The sequence below is a fragment of the Pipistrellus kuhlii genome, unplaced genomic scaffold (assembly GCF_014108245.1).
Source record: "Pipistrellus kuhlii isolate mPipKuh1 unplaced genomic scaffold, mPipKuh1.p scaffold_m20_p_12, whole genome shotgun sequence".
Classification (NCBI taxonomy): domain Eukaryota; kingdom Metazoa; phylum Chordata; class Mammalia; order Chiroptera; family Vespertilionidae; genus Pipistrellus; species Pipistrellus kuhlii.
Window position 1 is genome coordinate 28650972 of NW_023425427.1, and position 19849 is coordinate 28670820.

Here is a 19849-nt window from a genome sequence, read left to right on the forward strand (position 1 = left end):
AGTCGGACTCGCTCCGTCCAGCTCCACCCCGGGGCCGGTCCCGCCGGTGACTCGGCTCCGCGCGACAGCCGCGCGGCCAGGCCCCGCCCCGCCCCAAGGAGCCGGTGACTGACGGAGGCGGGGGCGGTGCGTCGGGCGCCTACGTCACCGCGCTGCCCTGCGCCGCCGTCGCCGCCGTCGGGGTTTTCGCTGACGCACAGGCCCCGCCCCTCCCTCCCTCTTTCCTCACGGCCCGGGCGCGGGGCGGAGAGGAAGCGTCAGTCGGCCGGACCGCGGACCTGTCTGCATGTAGTCGGGCTCGCTCGCCCCCCCTCCCGGGAGCCACGGCCTCATCGGCGGTAGCACCCAGCGACGGAGGAGAGCGCCATCGGCGGGCCCTCGCGGTGCCCAGTCCTCGCGGCGCCCGCCCCTCTCGCCCTCGGAATCGGCCCTACCCGCCGCCGCCGGCGGAGGCGTGAGGAGAGACGACGGGCGAGCTCCGCGAGCAGCGTTAGCCGCCGCCGCCGCCGCAGCCTCCGGTCCTCCCTCCGCCTCCTCCCCGGCTTCCCGAGCTCCGCCGGGCCCCCGGCCACGCTCGGAGCGCCCGCGGAACAAAAGAAGGGCCCCCGCGGCGGCGGCAGCAGCAGCAGCGCCACCTCCGCCCGCGGCTCCTTACCTGCTCCCGGCCCGTGGCCGCGGCTCCCGGGCGTCCGGCTCGCCCGTCCTCAGGCTTCGGCCCGGCCCCACTGCGCCGGCGTCGCACGCAGGCCCGGCCCCGGCCTCCTGCTCACGCGGGTGAGTGCGGGCGCAGCGGGAGGGCGCGTGCCGGCCGGGGTCGGCCTCGGGGGCCCTGGAACCCCGGCGCGGCCTGTGCGTGGGGGTCGCGCATGGCGGCCCCCGGCGGAGGGGAGCCTGCCGACCGGCCGCCTCAGGAAACACAAAGACGGAGGCGTCATCCTGTCGTCGTGGCCGGAGGCCGGGCTCCCCGGGCGCCCCCGGCCCGCTCGCACGCGCACAGTAGGGGACAACCCGGCTGGCGCGCGGCCTCCGGGGCTCGGGGCTCCGGCCTCCGGGCCTCCCCGCCTCCCCCCGCGGCGCCCGACGTGGGCAGACCTGGGCCCGGAGAGACAAAGGCGGCCGCGGCGGCCTCGCCCCCCCGCTCGCCGCCCGCCCTCCCCCCGCAACTCTGCCGCCGCCGCCTCGGGGAGCCGTTGGGGCCGGGGTCGGTGCGGGCCCGCGGGGTGAGGGGCCGGCCGGCCTGCCTGCCTGCCCGGCGGGGCCGCTGTTGTGCATGACTCAGGAGTTTTTGGAGAAGGCCCCGACCGTCGGGCTGCTGTTCCCGAGCGAGGCCTGAGCTTTTTTTGGCCAAGGGTGCGAGGCCAGTGGGGACCCGAACTCGTTACAAAACCCGCGGGAACGTGGATGAGGGGAGCCCTCTCTCTCCTGGTGCTTCAGTTTTTTTTTCCCCCAACGTCGCTGGCCTTCCTCGCCCAAGATCCCTTTTCACGAAGGAAATGGAGCGCCTTCCCCTTTGTTTCGTGCATTTAGGCTGGTGAACGTGAAGTCCTCTGCTGTGTTTTGGGGAAGGCCCCGGGTTATCTTTATGGAACGAATGCCTCCCAAGAATCTGGTCTAAGGACCTAGAAATGTAAAGTAATATAGGTCACGGAGCCCCCTGTTCTTAAACCAGGCATTCAGGTAATCTACAAAAAAAAAAAAAAAATCTGAAAAAGTAGGATTTCAGAACTTTGGGGAAAGCACTGCAATTTAATCTTGATATTTTTTTTTCTTTAAATGGGCCCGAAAAGGGATTTGTTTGTAGTTTTTCCCTATTTTCTGTCTCAGAGGCCCGGTATTAAGTTTGGCAAGGAGCCTTTTAAAATCACACTAATGCACTCTTATTTGTTAATCAGCTTAACAATAACCCACAACCTTCGGACCAACTTAATGCACTCTTATTTGGTAAGGAGGAAACTGAGATAGGGAGTGAGGACTTGCCCAAGGTCACTGGCTTGGCTAGAAATAGATTAGAGGCTAGAACTCAGGCATCAACTTCAGGTGAGTGGGCATTCTTAACATCTTTTAGCATGTCTAAATGCCATAGATTTCTTAAAAGTTTTTTGTGGTTTTTTTTGTATTTTGTGTTTTTTGTTTGTTTGTTTTTTATTACATTTGAGGCTGAAGAGTTTTCAGTTGCATGCCCAGGTTTTGGAGTTTTGTTGATGGTTTGTTTTTTGAAGCTATGAGTTAAAAGCCAAAACTAGAAAAAGAAATGTTTCACTTATACGTGATAGAGCTGACACATAATGCTCAAGTTTCTATCAACTTTAAAGGTGCTAAAATAGTGGTACTGTACTTTTCTAAAACATTGCCAAGCAGGAGGAAACCACAGTACCTTATAGCAAGCTTCCCCTCCCCCCGCAAGAAAAAAAAATTACCACTAAACATTAGTATTTTTTCTGCCTTGATGCTCTCTCCACTGTGCTTGGTTTTTATAAACAACCCTGGCCATTTTGGCTTCGTGCGTGATTAATGATGCCTGCTTGCATCTTTTAGATTGAATTTGAGATTGTTCTCTAACCCTCCCTCCCTACATTAGAGAAAAACTGTAGCAGCCTACATGATCTTTTTTATTTGTTTTCTTATATTAGATGTATGAAGGCTGCATCCTTAGGTTTTGAGGTTGTGTAGGAGTTGGCAGGCTCTGGGATATAAATAGAAGCTGATTTCAGAGGCCCCTGTTGACTAGGCTTTATGTGAGATCCTCCATCCAGCTCGGCCTGTCACATTGCAGCCTTGTGACAGGCTGAAGCGCCGCCCATGTGATCTAAGCTCCTGAGAAATATTAAGGCAAGCTGTGCACATGTGATGGCATTTAAAAGCTGGCTTTCTAGGGGGGAATAGACTACAAGATGAGAAGCCATCTAGAAGACATACCCTGTTATCTCAGAGTTGAAGACTATAGTGAATTGAAGGTAGATGTGTTTATTGTTTCCTGAAGAAGGAAAGGTGGAATACTTCGCATGTCCAAGTGGATGAAATCATTGGATGAGATCCCCCCCCCCCATTTTATTTACATAAAAGATTTTAAGAATCATATTGACGAATGTTAATGTTTGTTGTCTCAAATTTAAGCCAATTTGCTTGTAAAGCCACTATCAGATGACACTGCAAGTTTGTATAGAAAGTGAGCTAGCATAATTTTTAAACTGGGCTCAAGGAATGGCCCAACTTTTTTTTTTTAGGATAAAGCTTCACATACTTAGGGTAGAGGGCATGCAAATAAATACATAATTTATTATTTGAAGCATATTTTGCACATATGCACAAATAATCAGCTGAAAGTGTTTATTAAACTTCATAAAGGATTTTGAAATGTTTACTTTGCTCCAAAATGAGTCAGCTAAATTCCACTTACTATTTAAAGAGACAGTGTCAACTAAATTAATACTATTGTCTGAAGTAAATTGTGGATCTTGGTCACTCTCCATACAAGCTTGATTGGCTTGAAATATTTTAAAACTTGAAAATGGTGTCTTTTTGCGAACAAAAGTAAAGTTTACTATTTAATTGGGGAGAGTAATTGTCAGGATTTGGCCAGGCCAGAATTTTAGTCCTCTTCCACCCTTTTAAAAAATAATTTTGTTAATAAAAATTGCTAATAATGAAGACATTATTTGTAATATTTCCTTAAAAGAGTGTATTTTAGAAGTGGTAGTTGGAAAAAGCCTTATGAAATTCCAGAAGATGGCAAGCTGTAACTTGAAGTACTTTCCTGCACTTATTTGAAATGTTTGTAACTTAATAAATTATAAGTGATCTTATTATCAATAGTAAGGTACATTTAAATGAGTGACAAGTTAGAGCAAATGATCTGTGCTTTTGTTTTGTTTTTTTTATAAAATGTTAAGTATGCTTTGTACATTCATACAAATTAATAGTGTGTGTTTTATCTTAACTCGGGAAAATTCACTAAACTTAGCAAAATATTTGTGCTAATTTTGTTTTTTTATATATATATTTGTGCTAATTTTAATAAGACTCGTGCAAAAAAGCAAGAGTATGCTTTCTATATAAAGATTTTTCTGGTAACCTAGCATTAAATATTAACTATTACTCAAGGTTGTGTGTTTATATTGCTTTACTTTCTTTGCTTTATTGAATTTAGCTTGAAAAGATTTCATTTTTGGTATGAAGAAGGCAGACACTTGTTAAGTTTCAAGAGATAGTCTTTAGCTGAGAAAGCTATGGCTGATAATGTGTGCATTGTAGGTTTCTTAGGCACTGACTTTAAAAGTATCCAGATGCAGATTTCACACCTCAAATGTAGAACATAAAAGCATAAGCATCTGACCCCCTGAATTCTTAGAGCTTCACTTGTTGATTCCAAGGTAACAGGAAAGGCCAGGTCATCTACCAGCTCTCATTTCAGTTTGCAGAATTGTTGAATTACTAGTTGGGCCCAAGCATGTTCAGATGTTTTAAGAAAACTTTAGAGCTATATCTATACAGCTAATTTAAAGAATCACTACACTAGTAGTTCTCAAGTGTCAGTAATTAAGATTGTAGGTTTTACCCATTTGCAAGTTTCATTTAAATATTTTTAACCAATGTAAAATATTTGTAACTGTTGTGCAAGAGAACAGAAAGGAACTTAGATATCAGTTGCCCGAATTGATATAAATGTAATTGTGATATCAGACAGAGCGACCTTTTCAGAAATTGAGATAAATACATTTTAATGTTTAATGGTAGAATCTTTTTGCCTAATAATCAACCTATGTGAAGTCATTATAGGTCATTATTTATCAAGCTATAAAACAATTCCTTTCATGCCCTTTGTTTTATAAAGGCAGCAAAATATGCATGTTTTTCTTCCCCTACTTTTTTAATTTTGGCCTTCGTTAGAAATAAACTTGATGTTTAGAAAAACTAGTGGCCATCATATACTAATTTAGTGATTTTACTTTAGTTACATGCTAGTTTCTAAAATTTTGTTTTTGTTTTCTTTATAGCAGAAAAATATGGCTCAGGAGACTAACCAGACCCCAGGGCCCATGCTGTGTAGTACAGGATGTGGCTTTTATGGGAATCCTAGGACAAATGGAATGTGTTCTGTTTGCTACAAAGAGCATCTTCAGAGGCAGCAGAATAGTGGCAGAATGAGCCCAATGGGTAAGTTGTTTCCAAGGAAAAACCCATTTGAAGAATTGGTGAACAGAAAACATAGAGTCAAGAATTGGGGCTTAAGACCAAGAATGAATGCTGAAAGCCCAAAGAGAGAAGACCTAAGAAAAGTTTGAAATTAAAGCAACAGCCAAAGTACTTGGTATAACTACATCAGGAATAAATGACTATCAACGAGCATCTTGACTAGCTTTGTCATTTTTCTATTTGAGTTTTTGTTTCATACTTTTATTCTCTGGATATGACTTTTTAATATATTTATTTTTTGGATACTTAAGTGTAGGAATCTGCAGCACAATGAAAATACTTAAACCACTAACTTAATTAAATGCAAGTATTTGTTACTTATTAATAGTTTTGATACTGATTATAGTATTGCTTTGTTTCTTACAAATCCTTTTTTTTTTTTTTAAATAGGGACAGCTAGTGGTTCCAACAGTCCTACCTCAGATTCTGCATCTGTGCAAAGAGCAGATGTTAGTTTAAACAACTGTGAAGGTGCTGCTGGCAGCACATCTGAAAAATCAAGGTAAGATTGAGCATTTCAGAGTTTTTATGGTAATAGGAAGAAATTAAGATATCTGTGCTAGCCATACAATTTTAATTATGTGTTCCTATATAGTAGTAAGGATGTTAACATATCAAATGCCCTTGGCTTTGCATCTGTTGCACAGTCAGGAATTTCAGTATCTTTTAATGTATGATCTTGTAGGTCATTGAGTAAAAATGTACATTATAAAGCACTCTATACCATCACCAAGGATGCTGTGTTGAGAATGCTGTGCTTTTATTTCCTTGTAATTGAGGTTATAGGTTGTAGGGAGTGAGGCTCTGCAGACTTTAGTGTAATGCCACACAAGGCATTTTGGCAAACTGCCCCCTTTTGCCCTTAAACATTACAGGCACAGCTCAAAATTCTTAGTTGGCTATTAATAAAACATCGTGACTTATACAGATATGCAGCCTTGAATTGAGCCATTTATCAAATTGCTTGCTTTTATTCTCAACCATTTTTGCTGAGCATCCAGTATTCTTTTAAATTTTTAGATTATTTAGCTCCATTTGATATGTTGGAAATAATATATAATTTGAAGTTGAACTGACAACTTATCTCACGAAGAAGTACCCTTAACATCTTTAAAAATGTTTGCTTGAACTCAAATAGAAATGTGCCTGTGGCTGCCTTGCCTGTAACTCAGCAAATGACAGAAATGAGCATTTCAAGAGAGGACAAAATAACTACCCCGAAAACAGAGGTGTCAGAGCCAGGTATGCATTTTGTTTAATATTAGTTCAGTTCTGGACTTGTAGTATGAGAAAGGGTTGGTGGGGGGATTTGTTCCTTCCCATTGAAGGATCAAAGGAGAGAGCTAGAAAATACAGGCCAAGCAAGAACCACTCTCTTTAGAGAGTATAAATAAAATAGTCATTCTATTCTAGGGGTGTCGAACTCAATCAGAGAAGGGGCCAAAATCTAAAATCCAGCCTAAATCGCGGGCTGAATGGTTTACTGAACAGTCATAAACTGTCATTGTGATGGAAACGCAGCGGAGTGCAGTGATGACAGCGCGGTGCGGGCCACATTGCAAGGCCTGGCGGGACGGATTTGGCCCGCGGGCCTTGTGTTTGACACATGTGTTCTATTCTCTTCTTTCTTCTCTGCCCATCCCCACCACCCCCTATACCAATAAATTGGCAAAGTCTATAATCTGGAGATTGGAAGTATTAAGAATTTAGTGAACTTAAAATAATGTATTACTGTCATATTTTAAAAGTATGTAAATCATTAGAGAAGGTATTGTTCGTAAACCTGGAAAAATTTTATGTAGATTAAATTTCAAAATTGAAAATTTTTAGGTCAAAAGCAGTAACTTAATATTGTCAACATTGTAGAAAATATTCAAGCAGTAGAACATATTTAACACTAAAACTTTCAAGTTGAAGTGTAGGATCCCATATTTTGTGAGAGTTTAAAACTCAGTATGGAAAGGCATTTTTTTGTTTTCTTTAGTGATTTTGAGTCACTGCTTAACTTCTATAGCAACCATGAATAAATACTCTAAATGTATTAACCAGAAAACTGACTTGTTTGAATTATCTGTGCTGGGCCTAGAACAAGAATCTATGTATATTACAGTTCACATATTTTTTATCAATTTATTATTTCCTAGTAGTATTGATTGAACATAATATAAAGCTTTATGGAAATAATGTCAGTGAATATATAATCTCTTTTGTAGGCTAGCTTTTTCTAACATCACAAGTTTATGTGAACTACATTAATCTTAATTTATAAAATTAAAGTGAAAATTTATAAGTTGAGCAAGTGAATCCATATTTGATATTTTGAAATGAGTTCTATCCTTCTGAAAAAGTGGACCAAATTTGTGTGTATGTGTGTGGCTTTTAAGGCAGGGGCAGGATGTGTTTTAAACATAAATTAGTCTGGCCTTAACAGTATTCTTCTGGGTTAGATCTGTAGCTAATCTATTTATTCTCTTAGTGGGAATTCTGTAATTCATGATTTTTCTGTCTTTTTCTATATCATTTTTTTTTTTAAACCCTTCTTATCTTTATGGAACCACTGTATAGTTTTCAGGTGTGGCTCAGGAAATGGCTATCACTCTTTCCTATCCCCAAACTATTGTCATTCCACCAGGAAAAATTATAATAAGGTTGTCATAGTAGATTGTTAGGAATAAGTAATAGATGGAATATTCTGTTAACCTATTAATCTCTCTGAATAAATTACTAATGCAAATGAGTTATGAATTTGGGAAGAATTTTTAGAATAAGTTGTACCAATTGGCTTGTCTCTAGAGTTTGGACTTAAGGCTTCTAGCATTGGTGCTGGCCTATTTTAGGCAGTAATTTTAGCATTGCATACATTAATTTGCTATTGTTGACGTTTGGATCAATATTAAAACTCAGTTTATATATGTAGTTGAATTTTATAAAAGTATAGTCAAATTTGGTAAATGGCTAATGGTAATATGGGCTTAACTGGAGTAATCTGCAGTTTTACCTTCATATTGACAAATTCTGTTGATTTCATGTTGGCAAGTGGACTTTTAATAAAAATATATATATATTTTTAGTTTTGTCCATAAAATCCTTAACAGTCTAAAGTCAAAACTGCACAAGTACTTGTCCTAAAGACAATGTTTGCTAATCTTTCAAAGGAAACTTAAAAAAAAAGAAATCTTCCAGATCTTCTGAATAACACTAAAACACTTGTTATAATGGCAAAATAATTATTGTGACATTTTAGGATCTGAAGATGGTGATTAATAATTTGGGTTTCACTTGTCAAAATTTGCTGGTTTTACTACACAATCTTTCTTTTTCCTGTAAGTCTGAAACCAAATGGACATTTTTATAGTCAAGTACCTTAGAAGTTAACTTTATTTACTTAATAGTAATGAATTTCAACAGCCCTAATTAAGATGTTTATATGTAGGCAACTGCAACATGGAAAAACACATAGCATGTGGCCAACATTTCTTAGGTCTTTAAAAACTTCTAGAATTGGGGTTTCTTAGTACTAGCTAGCTGCTAAGAGAAGTTTAAAAGAACTATGAGTAGGGTGATAATTTTATAAAATTTAGTGGAACAAGTGGTATGTTGGTTGGCAAGAAATTCTTATATTTGAAAGTTCTTATATAAAAGTAAAAAGTCCTAGGTGTTTTTATTTTTTTTAGCATAGCTAATTGGTTAATTAGCAGTCAGTTGAATGCTTGACAAATTTCTAATTTGTACCCTTGTTTTTCAGTTGTCACTCAGCCCAGTTCATCAGTTTCTCAACCTAGTACTTCTCAAAGTGAAGAAAAAGCTCCTGAGTTACCCAAACCAAAGAAGAATAGATGTTTCATGTGCAGAAAGAAAGTTGGCCTTACAGGTATTAAACAACATAATAAACTGTATATTTTACGGTAGGGTTCACCAAGGAGCTCCTGGTCTCTTCATAAGGGACTGATTGATCTTACAAATAAAACAAAATCTTCCAGATCTTCTAAAGACAAGCACTTGTTATAATGGCAAAATAAATCATTGTGAAATTTCAGGATCCCAACTTTCAGTAATAGAAAGTTTCTAGAATGGACTAGAAAGAGGGATAGTGGGAGGAAGTCTAGTTTGATTTCCATTTGTCTCCCTAATCACATGAAATCCTTTTAACTTGAGGCCTTATGAATTACTTCATTTGATTGATAAAAATACATTCCTTTTGATTCTTCCCTTTGTTCTCCTGTGAAAAAGGAAGTAGAACTAAATAGTGCCTACTTTGAGCCAGGCATAAAATATTCTAGATACTTTTTAGTTGTTTTGTTTAATTGGTTGTCTTTCCTTTGTTTTCACGTGAAACATTACCTAGTTAACATACAGTAGGAGGAGGATTTAAATCCAGGTCATTCTGATTCCAGAGCCTGTGTAATAATTACCCTGTGTGATATCTATGGGAGTCTGTGGAAGAATAGTTATTTGAATTTCTCACCATGTCAAAGGTGGCTTAAAAGCTGTTTCACAATTTAAAGTGACAGACTTTGTCTTGTTGCAAAGAGCCATGAAAGCTGGTTCCTTTTTTCTTTTCCTTTTAATTGCTACAAGTTCCCAAGTGACCCTGCTTCCTCTTGTGTGTACAGGGTTTGACTGCCGATGTGGAAATTTGTTTTGTGGACTTCACCGTTACTCTGACAAGCACAACTGTCCATATGATTACAAAGCAGAAGCTGCAGCAAAAATCAGAAAAGAGAATCCCGTTGTTGTGGCTGAAAAAATCCAGAGAATATAAATTACTTCTTGTGAAGAGACTGAAACTTTGTTTTTATTTTAATATATCGTAGGAAAACATTAAAGAGCAGATGCATGGCCATTTTTCTTTGATGTTCTCCAGAGTTTTACTTTATACTACTTGTCTGTCTTATAATTGATATTTTAGGATGTTTGGGTGTTTGTTACAGGCAGAATTGGACAGATACAGCCCTACAAAATGTATATGCCCTCCCTTGAATAAAATTGGATGAAATCTGCATATCAAATTGAATTTCACAGATAACAAGGACAAAATTTAGCTCCCACGTGCCAAACAAAACATGAAATCTGCATGTTTGCAGCATATCTGCCTCTTGGGAATGTATCAAGGTATAATCTTTGGCTAGTGTTATGTGCCTGTATTTTTCTAAAAAATGGTACACCAGAAAAGGACTGGCAGTCTACTTCTACCATAGTTAAACTTCACTGTTAATTTCCACATGTTCTTTGGAAGCAGGAAGAAGGTGATAAAGAGGATCAGACCTTTCCACAAAACTAGTATTTGATGCCACATACAAGCATGGCTAATTGGTCTAAAAGCTGTCAAATAAAGACATTCTGTGAAAGGTAAACATTGCAACTGGTTATAAGAATAAAACCATCAAGCAACTGTCTGGAGCTGTCTTTGAAGCTTATTGGCCTGCACCAGAAGATTCTGCATTACTTATTGCTTAAAAAAAAATGTGTAGCACAGAACTGCACTAGGATTAATTTGTTTACAAGAAGAAATTAGAACTGCATTTGGTTTTCACATACAGCAGCTCTGTTGAGTAACATGCATCTGAATTTTAAGTTGCAAAGGTATCTGAACAGTTAATTTTTCATGTGCATCTTTTGTTGAATGTTTTGGTTGAAGAATGAATGTTTAGAGCTTTTTTAAAAGACTTCAGTTCTTACTGTAACTACCCTTCTGCATGGAGAATCATAACCAACATGGCTGCAGTAGACTTCTTACCTAGTGGTATCCAGCACCACTTGCAGAGGGCTGCTTTATTATTAATTGTACTTGGGTATAGGACTAGTGTTCTTGGGTGTGTTGCATGGGCTGCATTATTTACAGCATTGTACAATAACAACTAGAAGAGGCAGTATACTTCATTGATGCTTGTCTGGTAATATCACTTCTGTGTTATAATGGAAGGTTTTCTGTGTATGAAACTTGTGTTTTTTATGTATAAATGAGTATAGTTAGATTAGTGTTGTGGTAATGCCTGTTTTCATCTGTAAATAGTTAAGTATGTACACGAGGCACTACTTCTGATTTATTGCAGTGTTCAGTCTTAGTTTTACTTTTCTTCTTAAAGCACTCAATTTTGCTTTCAAATCTTTGTACCTTAGTTCTGAGTTAGATTTGCAGATGTGTACAGATAGTTCATATTTATGTATTGCACATAATCATGCTATTCAGCATCGATGCTATATTGTATTATGTAAATAATAAAAGCCATGTACAGAGGGAAACTTCCACTTGTTCATTGGGTTTTTAAGCCATAGTTAGAAATTATACAGGGGGATGATTAGAAAAGGTTTCAAATTCAACTTTTTAGTTGCATATGTAAACTTTGCATGGCTGTTGTTTTGGTTTTGTTTTTTTTCATTGCCTTATCAATGTGTTAAAATGAGAACCATGAGATGAGTTTTGTAAAAAAATAAAGTATGGTTACATAATGGGCAACTGTCTGAAGAAATGTATAGGCTATTTTAGGATCTTAAAGAGTCTTAGCACTTAAGAAGAAGGAATGATATTTGAACAATCAATGGTGTTACCCTCCCCTTCCTTTTTTATTTTATAGATAACACTTTAGGCATGACAATTAGTACAAAAAAAAAATAGGTATAGTTTTATTTCACTTGTTTTGGTTCTAATGTAGGGATGGGTCCAAGAGTTTGCTCTTGAAGGTGTCATAAGAGATAATAAGAAATAACAGTGACATATTCTGACCTTGCCCAGGGGCTAACTGAAGCCAAGGATAACCATGGCTTTTCAGTATTGGAGTTTGACTATTATTTGTCATAGTTCTTTGGGGGTTAGACTTCTATTTTCAAAAGTATTATGACAAGATAAGGATAGCATCTCCTGAAATATGAAGGATACTGAAGAATCACAGTTTGGTACAATTAAAGATTTAAAAGTATGACCTATTTTCCTCCTCACTGCTACCTCTTGTTAACATTTAAGATTTTCATATCAATGTGGTATGTGGGGGATAAAGAAAATTTGGAAGGTGATCGACCTTTGGACTTCATCTATAAAGGTCACTGAATAAATGTTTCCAAAATCAGTTTTTATAAGAAACTGAAGACAAATTTGATCTTATAGGATTTAATTTGTCAGAAGCATTGAAAAGGAAACCTAAGTTTGTAAGGCAGCTAGGAAGATTTAATTCTATATAAACTTGTATTCAAATGTTTCTTTTTTAAATATATATATATTTTTTATTGATAGGAAGGGAGAAGGATAGAGAGTTAGAAACATCGATGAGAGAGAATCATCGGTCAGCTGCCTCCTGCACACTCCCCACTGGGGATGTGCCCTCAACCAAGGTACATGCCCTTGACCGGAATTGAACCCTGGACCTTCCAGTCCGCAAGCCGACTCTCTATCCACTGAGTCAAACCGGTTTCGGCTCAAACATGAATGTTTCTAAGGCAAGACTAAAAAGGGGATTTAACTTTGGTGTATGTACACTGAGATACTAAGCATTTTAAGTGTGTCATATTTCTCAAAGATACCTGCATAACCTCCAAAAATGTTTTGCTAGGACAAACCATGGTGACATGAATTAGCTGTATGATCTTGGGCTATGCCTTTCCTCAAATCTATTCTGCATTGGGCTTCAACCTGTAAAAAGGAGCCCTTGGTTTTCAGATTTGAGGTGGGCTTCCCATAGCGGATCAATTTGAAAAGGATAGAATTCAAGTAATGTGTGGCATACTGGTTAAGAGGGTGATGGATCCTGGAACCAGGTTTCTTCATCTGTAAATAAGGATGGTAACTATTTGGCATATAGTAAGTATTCCCTATTAAATGTGTGACGAATTTTTTTAATAGTTCTAGGTTCACAGTAAAATAGGAACGTGAAGAGATTAACCATATATCTTTTCCCCTTCACACATGTATAGCCCCCCCTATTTAACATCTCCCACAGGAGTGGTACATCTGCTAAAACCGATGAACCTACATTGACTCAATCACTCAGTCCATTGTGTACAAGTTCACTTGGTACACATTCTGTGGACCAGGGTATAATGAGTGATATGTACCTATTGTGATATCACTATTTTCACTCCCCATAGAATACACTGCCTCTGCCTACAACCTACCCCAATCCTTGGCAATTATTGATTTTTATTGTCCATATTCTGTTTTTTCCAAAATGGCTGGAATCGGTATGTAACCTTTTCAGATTGGATTTTTTTTTTTTTTTTCGTAAAATGCACAGGTTTCCTTCATGTCTTCATAGCTTATTTCTCTTTAGTGCTGAATAATCTATTGTCTGGTTATGCCATAGTTTATCCTACTGAAGGACATCTTGGTTGCTTCCAGATTTTGGCAATTATGAATAAAGTTGCTGTAAACTTTGGTGTGTAAGTTTTTAAAATCCTTTGGGTAAACACCAAGTGAAGTGTAGTGGTATCATTTTAATTTGTTTCTCTGACACATAATATGGAGTATCTTTTCATATTCCTATTTACCATCTGTATTGGTGAGTTGTCAGGCAAGGTCTTTGGCCCTTTTTTTAATTTTTGGATAATATTTTTATCAGATGTGTATTCTGCAAATATTTTCTCCAACTCTATGGCATGTTATCCTCTTGAATCATTTAATTTTAGTGTCTCAGAATAATACTTTCTAAAAGTTGGAAATAACATTAAGTCATAGTGAAACGGTAAAGAACTGCAACTTTAAAATTTTGTTTGAAGTGATTAGACTTTTTTTTTTTTAATTTTTTATTGTTAAAGTATTCCATATGACTCTTTTTTCCCCCATTGACCTCTCCCTGGCACTCCCATCCCAGAATCTTCTCTTATAGAGGGATGTATAATATTTTCTTAATTCATCAGTTGGTGACATTTGGTTTGTTTCCACTAATTTACATTGTTGGAAGTACTATAGATGTCCCCCTTTTTCCACACATTAACTCCCTCTTTATTCCCGCCCCCTCTCCAGCCCTTCACACTATTGTGTGTAGATGGGTTTGCATTTAAGTTCTTTGGTGAATCTCTTCATGTCCCCACTTACCTCAGATTCGTCAGTCTGTTGCATGCTTACACGTCTTGATCTATTTTGTTTCTGTTTATTTTCATTTGACTCCATATATGAGTGAGATCATATATTTGTCATTTTCTAACTCATTTCACTTAGCATAATTTCTAGGTTCCTCTATGTTGTCTCAAAGGGTAATAGAGCCTTTTTTAAAGCTGCATAGTATTTTATGGTATAAATGTACCATAGCTTTTTTATTCACTCATCTATTGATGGGCTGTTTCCAGATCTTAGCTATTATAAATTGCATTGCTATGAACATAGGGGTGCATATATTCTTTCTGATTTGTGTTTCAGGCTTAGGATATATTCCTAGAAGTGGGATTATTGGGTTTTTGAGGAAACACACTTTTCTATAGTAGTTGTTAGAATCATTCTTTTCATTAAAAGTTTTCTTTTGCACATGTCTGTTAAATGACGTTCATAGCAAATAGTAAAAGTGAACAAATCTCTTTACTAAGTAATGTAATAGCAACATGTTAATGATACTACTGTTGTAAATATTTGAGTTGGCAATAAATTCACAGGGTTCAAAAACAAATTTATCAGTATACATTGAGAAGCAAAGCCTCTCTCCTGTCTCCCAAGACATACATTTTAGATAACTACCATAACTTGGAACGGTAGTTTTATCTCTTCCATGTCATGTAAATGTTTGACTTAATTGGACTCTTGTTTGTGTAATTGTTTGACTTCAATGATGTCAGTGATTTTTCTTAAATATTACCTTACTAGAGGCCCGATGCACATAATTTGTGCAGGGCTCGGCCCTCGCAGCCAAAGTGGCTGCCTTGGTGGCTGCCTTGGCCCTCAGTCCTGGAGGGTCTTTTGGCCATCTGGTCTAATTAGCATATTACACTTTTATAGGTAGTTTTGGAGAGAATGGTGGGAGTGGTTGCTGGCTGATTAGCAATAAGATTATATAACCTTAAGTTACATAGAAGGGTTTCTGTGGGTGAGACAGCAGATCGTTAATGAAAAGTAACTTGAAGTTTGACGGCAATTTTTTGTATTTGTACAACCTGCTTTAAAAACATGTACAGTGTAAAAATACAGAAATGACATTTAATATTTATAATAGTTATCTCCACACACATTGGTTTTTAATTATATAAAAAGCAATGAGCACTGTTTTTGTCTTTTCTCCTAGAGTGCATTTGTGTTCTAGTCTTGGAAGTAAAAGACACACCATTTTGTGGCATAAATGTAAGACTTCCTCTTGTATGCATCAAAGTACTACTTTCCTTTTTACTATAGGTAGCAATGTTGCTAAATAATACTTCATGTCAACAAGATGACAGATGTTACAGGTCATTTTTTTTAATTGGTTAAATATATTGTATTTAGTTGGTTTTGAATATGTTTTTTCCTTATGACTCTGATTATCACTATAACCTCAAGTTGTATGTATCTAAAATGACTGATAATGTAACCAACGCTGTCCAGGAATTAGAATCATCTAGTCTAGTCAGAAGTTAATAGAAAACCTTTCTGACACATTCCTACTTTTGAGTGCAAAAACTGTTCAGAAAAAAAAAGATTTCCTTAAGCACTTACCCTTTAGAGTTCAAGGATGAACCAGGAAAAAAAAAAAAAGTGTATAAATAAATTACCTAACTTGAGTGTAAATTTCTCTGATCCTGTATGTATAATCCATGACAAATTAAAAGATGGTGTCTGATTCCAGAGCTACCATAAAAAAAAAATCCCCCACAAATTCAGTACCTTAACACAAAAATTTATTCTCTCACAGTTCTTAAGATTAGAAGTCTAAAGTTAAGCAGTTGGTAGCTTGGTTCCTTCTGGAGCTCTGAGAGGGAGAATCCATTCCATGCCTCTCTCCTAGCTTGTGGCAATTGCCATCAATCCTTGACTTTCCTTAGCCTGTAGCTGTATCAGTCCAAGCTCTTTTCCCCCATTGACCTCTGACTTTGCGTGTCTATGTCTTTCTGTATGCAGATTTCCCTCTTCTATAAAGACAAGTCATTAGATTTAGGGCCCATCCTAATTAAGTATGACCTCATCTTGACTTGAATACATCTATAAAGACCCTATTTCCGAAAAAGATATCCTCGTGTACCAGGAATTAGTACTTGAATGTATCTTGGGGAGAAACAAACCCTCTATATAAAATACATAATGAAGACTAGAATATGTGCCAAGGAATCTTGCTTTAATTATTAAATGATACAGAAAGAATAATTATGGTAAATATGATCCAGATACTTTTTATATGAATATTAATTAACAATACTTGTAGTTTTGCTACAGATAAAAGTTATATCATTAATGTTACATTTCCTTGATATGGCAGAGTCAATAAACAGTAACTCTTTGAGAAGTACCATGATGATCTAAAAATGTTTATCTCCTCATGGTTGTGAGAAATATTCGCATTTTCATGTTGGTGTGTATGTTGAGAGATTCAGATGAAAATAATCTCCACCTGTGTGGCAAAAGTAATGCTAAGTACTCACCACCCAGTTCCTCTTCCCTGGTGAATAAGAGGTCAATTATTCCCCAGGTTCCTTGCACTTAGCTGTGTATCAAAAGTCTGGCTAATAAACCATGGGTAGAACCACTTGTAAATTTGGCCTTTAAAAATATTCTGTGTGAGCCTCCTTCCCTTTTCCCTGCTAAGGGTGACTTTGGGAACACATTTCCCAGTGGCATAGTTATCAGATGGAGGATGACTTGTTTCTTGCCATACTAAGGTGTGATGAGAGTAATGAACAAACTTGGGACTGTGCTAATGCTTTATTCCTCAGCTTGTTTAATGCAAGCTATGGGTCATCCAACTTGTAACGACAGCCAACTGTATGAAAGCAGCTACCTATATTTAACACCCCTGGAATACAAGGTCTGGCTGTGACATATTCATTTTTATATTTCCAGCATATTTCAAGGTGCCTGGTTCATCATAATAGTTTTTCCTTACACCAGGAATCTATCACCTTCAAAACTCAGCCACCATATTACTTGTAATGAAAATTCATTATTTGATATGTTATATTTTTTTAACTACTTAAAAGAAAGAGAAAAGTAGCAACAATAACAGAGCAAAACACAATGAGTGCCTCCTGTGTGTCATGCTCTCTGTTAAATTGGTAAAACATTTACTTTAGAGCACATGTGTCAAACACAAGGCCCGTGGGCCAAATCCGTCCCGCCAGGCCTTGCAATGTGGCCCGCACCGCGCTGTCATCACTGCACTCCGCTGCGTTTCCATCACAATGACAGTTTATGACTGTTCAGTAAACCATTCAGCCCGCGATTTAGGCTGGATTTTAGATTTTGGCCCCTTCTCTGATTGAGTTCGACACCCCTACTTTAGAGGAAAAGATAGAGATAATGCACTCTAGATTTTGGAAACTAGCCAATAAAGTTAGCAAAATGTCCCATAATATCTACCAGTTAGTTATTAGTTATTTCATTCATTGAAAAAGTTATCAATATATAGTAAAAGACCATCTAGAAGAAATCTCATCAATTAATAAAATATTCTTTAAAGGAGGAAAAGACTCAATCACCCTGGACCAAGAGCAGTAGCTGTTTTGTGACTAGCCAGACCTAGAATGCAATATGAGAATTTAGGGCCTAACATCTTAGCAAATACCAAATCCAGTTGGGACAGCTGGGGGAGAAGGTTTGGTGGGCTGTGCAGACAGGGAAATTAACAAAAATGACTAGGGAAGTAAGAACAATTATAACTGACAGATCTGAACAAATAAGCTAAAAATGAGTCAGACCTTCAGCGTGATGACAACTTTGACAAGAATTTCTGAAAGTGACAATGAATGGAAAGCTTAATGCATATAAATTAACACAATTGTTAGAGCCCCCAAGGGGTTGATGCATTTAGCTAAGGATTGTTTTATGTACATTTTAACTATCAAGTGCTTCAATAAATTACTGATAAAAATAAAACATCATTTTCCTATTCTTGAAATGAAGACACTTTTTTAGAGCTCAGTTAGACATCCCAGTGTAAGTCTGGAGTTCATGCAGGTGAGAATGATTTGTGATTGCTAAGTGTGACAATAGTGTGGCAAAGGTTTTAAAGATTGTGTTCCACCTGCAAACAAATTTTGCAAATTCCTTTGGAAAAATACAAAATAAATCCTATGCTGACTACATCTCGTTCTTATCCAGCTCCCCAACATCATTTTTTCTTTTAGATTCTAATCCAAGAATATTTTTTCTGTTGATTTTTAGAGAAAGGGGGAGGGAGGGAAGGAGGGAGGGAGGGAGGGAGGGAGGGAGGGAGGGAGGGAGAGAGAGAGAGAGAGAGAGAGAGAGAGAGAGAGAGAGAGAGAGAGAGAAACATCAATGTGAGAGAAACATAGATTAGTTGCCTCCAACAGGCTCTGGGACAACAAAGGTACATGCCCTTGACTGAGTATAGAACCTGAGATCATTTGGTTCATGCTAATGCTCTAACCACTGAGAAAACTGACCAGGGCCTATCTTTTTTTTTTTTTCTTCATCTTTAGTAAACTCATATTTTGTAATAATGTCAGTGTAATTTCTTTTCTAATAATCTATAAGTCAGACTTATTTTTTTTCTATTAAAACAATTGGATGAATTTTAAAATTAAGTTGTATGCCCCTAGCATTTAAATGACCAGAATTGGGAATTTCAGAGGGTAACTGAGAGCAGGCATGAGAATAATGTAAATCATTGGGGTGGGACCCTCTTAAGGTTTATGCATCATGTCTGGCCATCCTACAGAAATAAAAGAGGATTTTATTAAAACCAAACAAACAAACAAAGTCACTAGTCAGTATGTATTTCTGTTAGAAATCTAAAATTCTTATTTTAGATATGTTTTTTACTGATTTCAGAGACAGAGGGAAAGATAGAAACATCAATGAGAGAGAATCATCAATAGGTTGCCTTCTACACGCCCCCAACCCCCAGGGGATCGAACCCACAACCGGGCATGTGCCCTAACTGGGAAATTGAACAGTGACTTCCTGGTTCAGTGGTTGACTCTCAACCACTGAGTCAGGCTGGCTGGGCCTTACTTTATTTTTAGGTAAGGATTTTAGCCCTCTTCTCCTACCCCCTTGTAACTGAATGAACAGAGAGTGGAGAATTCCTAATTTCTCTCATGATGATTAAAAAAAACAAGGCTCTTCAGACAAGTGTCAAAGACAAAATTATTCATGATGCTTAGGGCACTCTTTTTTTCAGAACCATCAAGATAGGTATAGAAACCACTGCCATGGAATCAGCTTGAAATACAAGGAAAATGGGAATTTATAGCCAAGGAGTGAGGTGTCAGTGGCTAGGAAATCACCAAGAGGAAACATTGCAGGTAAGGTAGGATCCTGGCTAAACTGACCTAGCGAGATCCTTGGTGTGGGCAGGCCAGGATGGTCATACCTCACCTGGGGAATGGTGGGTGAGGAGAAACCCGTCAGGAATGGAAGGTGGTTGGATAACCAGCGTGAGGGATTCTGGCTAACTGACTTAACAGGATTTCTTGCTAACGTCAAGAAATGTAGAGAAGAACATGGAAGACCAAAAGTCCAGGTGTATTTGAGAAGAATTCCTAGGAGCCTGAGAATAGTTCAGTCCAGAAGAGAATCTGCTGCCAGACA

The 19849-nt window shown here is 38.5% G+C and overlaps 1 protein-coding gene and 1 long non-coding RNA gene across 6 annotated transcripts; both read left to right on the forward strand.

The window, feature by feature from the left end:
• The first annotated feature begins 640 nt into the window (after positions 1 to 640).
• ZFAND5 (zinc finger AN1-type containing 5) lies at positions 641 to 10045 on the forward strand. 5 transcript variants are annotated; one of them, XM_036433799.2, is made up of 6 exons: positions 641 to 774; positions 4995 to 5154; positions 5584 to 5695; positions 6332 to 6435; positions 8939 to 9064; positions 9807 to 10045. In XM_036433799.2, exons 2-6 carry the CDS (start codon positions 5004 to 5006, stop codon positions 9953 to 9955), a joined length of 642 nt encoding a protein of 213 aa, XP_036289692.1. In that variant the 5' UTR covers positions 641 to 774; positions 4995 to 5003; the 3' UTR covers positions 9956 to 10045. The 5 variants fall into 5 exon arrangements, with proteins under 5 accessions (XP_036289692.1, XP_045436075.1, XP_036289690.1 ...); XM_045580119.1 differs by lacking the exon at positions 641 to 774 and adding an exon at positions 2022 to 2037; XM_036433797.2 differs by lacking the exon at positions 641 to 774 and adding an exon at positions 2439 to 2954.
• A 5066-nt stretch (positions 10046 to 15111) lies between these two features.
• Positions 15112 to 18169, forward strand: LOC123652140. Its single transcript, XR_006741290.1, has 2 exons — positions 15112 to 17374; positions 17577 to 18169. It is a non-coding gene; the product is annotated as an uncharacterized LOC123652140 (long non-coding RNA).
• The last annotated feature ends 1680 nt before the right edge of the window (positions 18170 to 19849 follow it).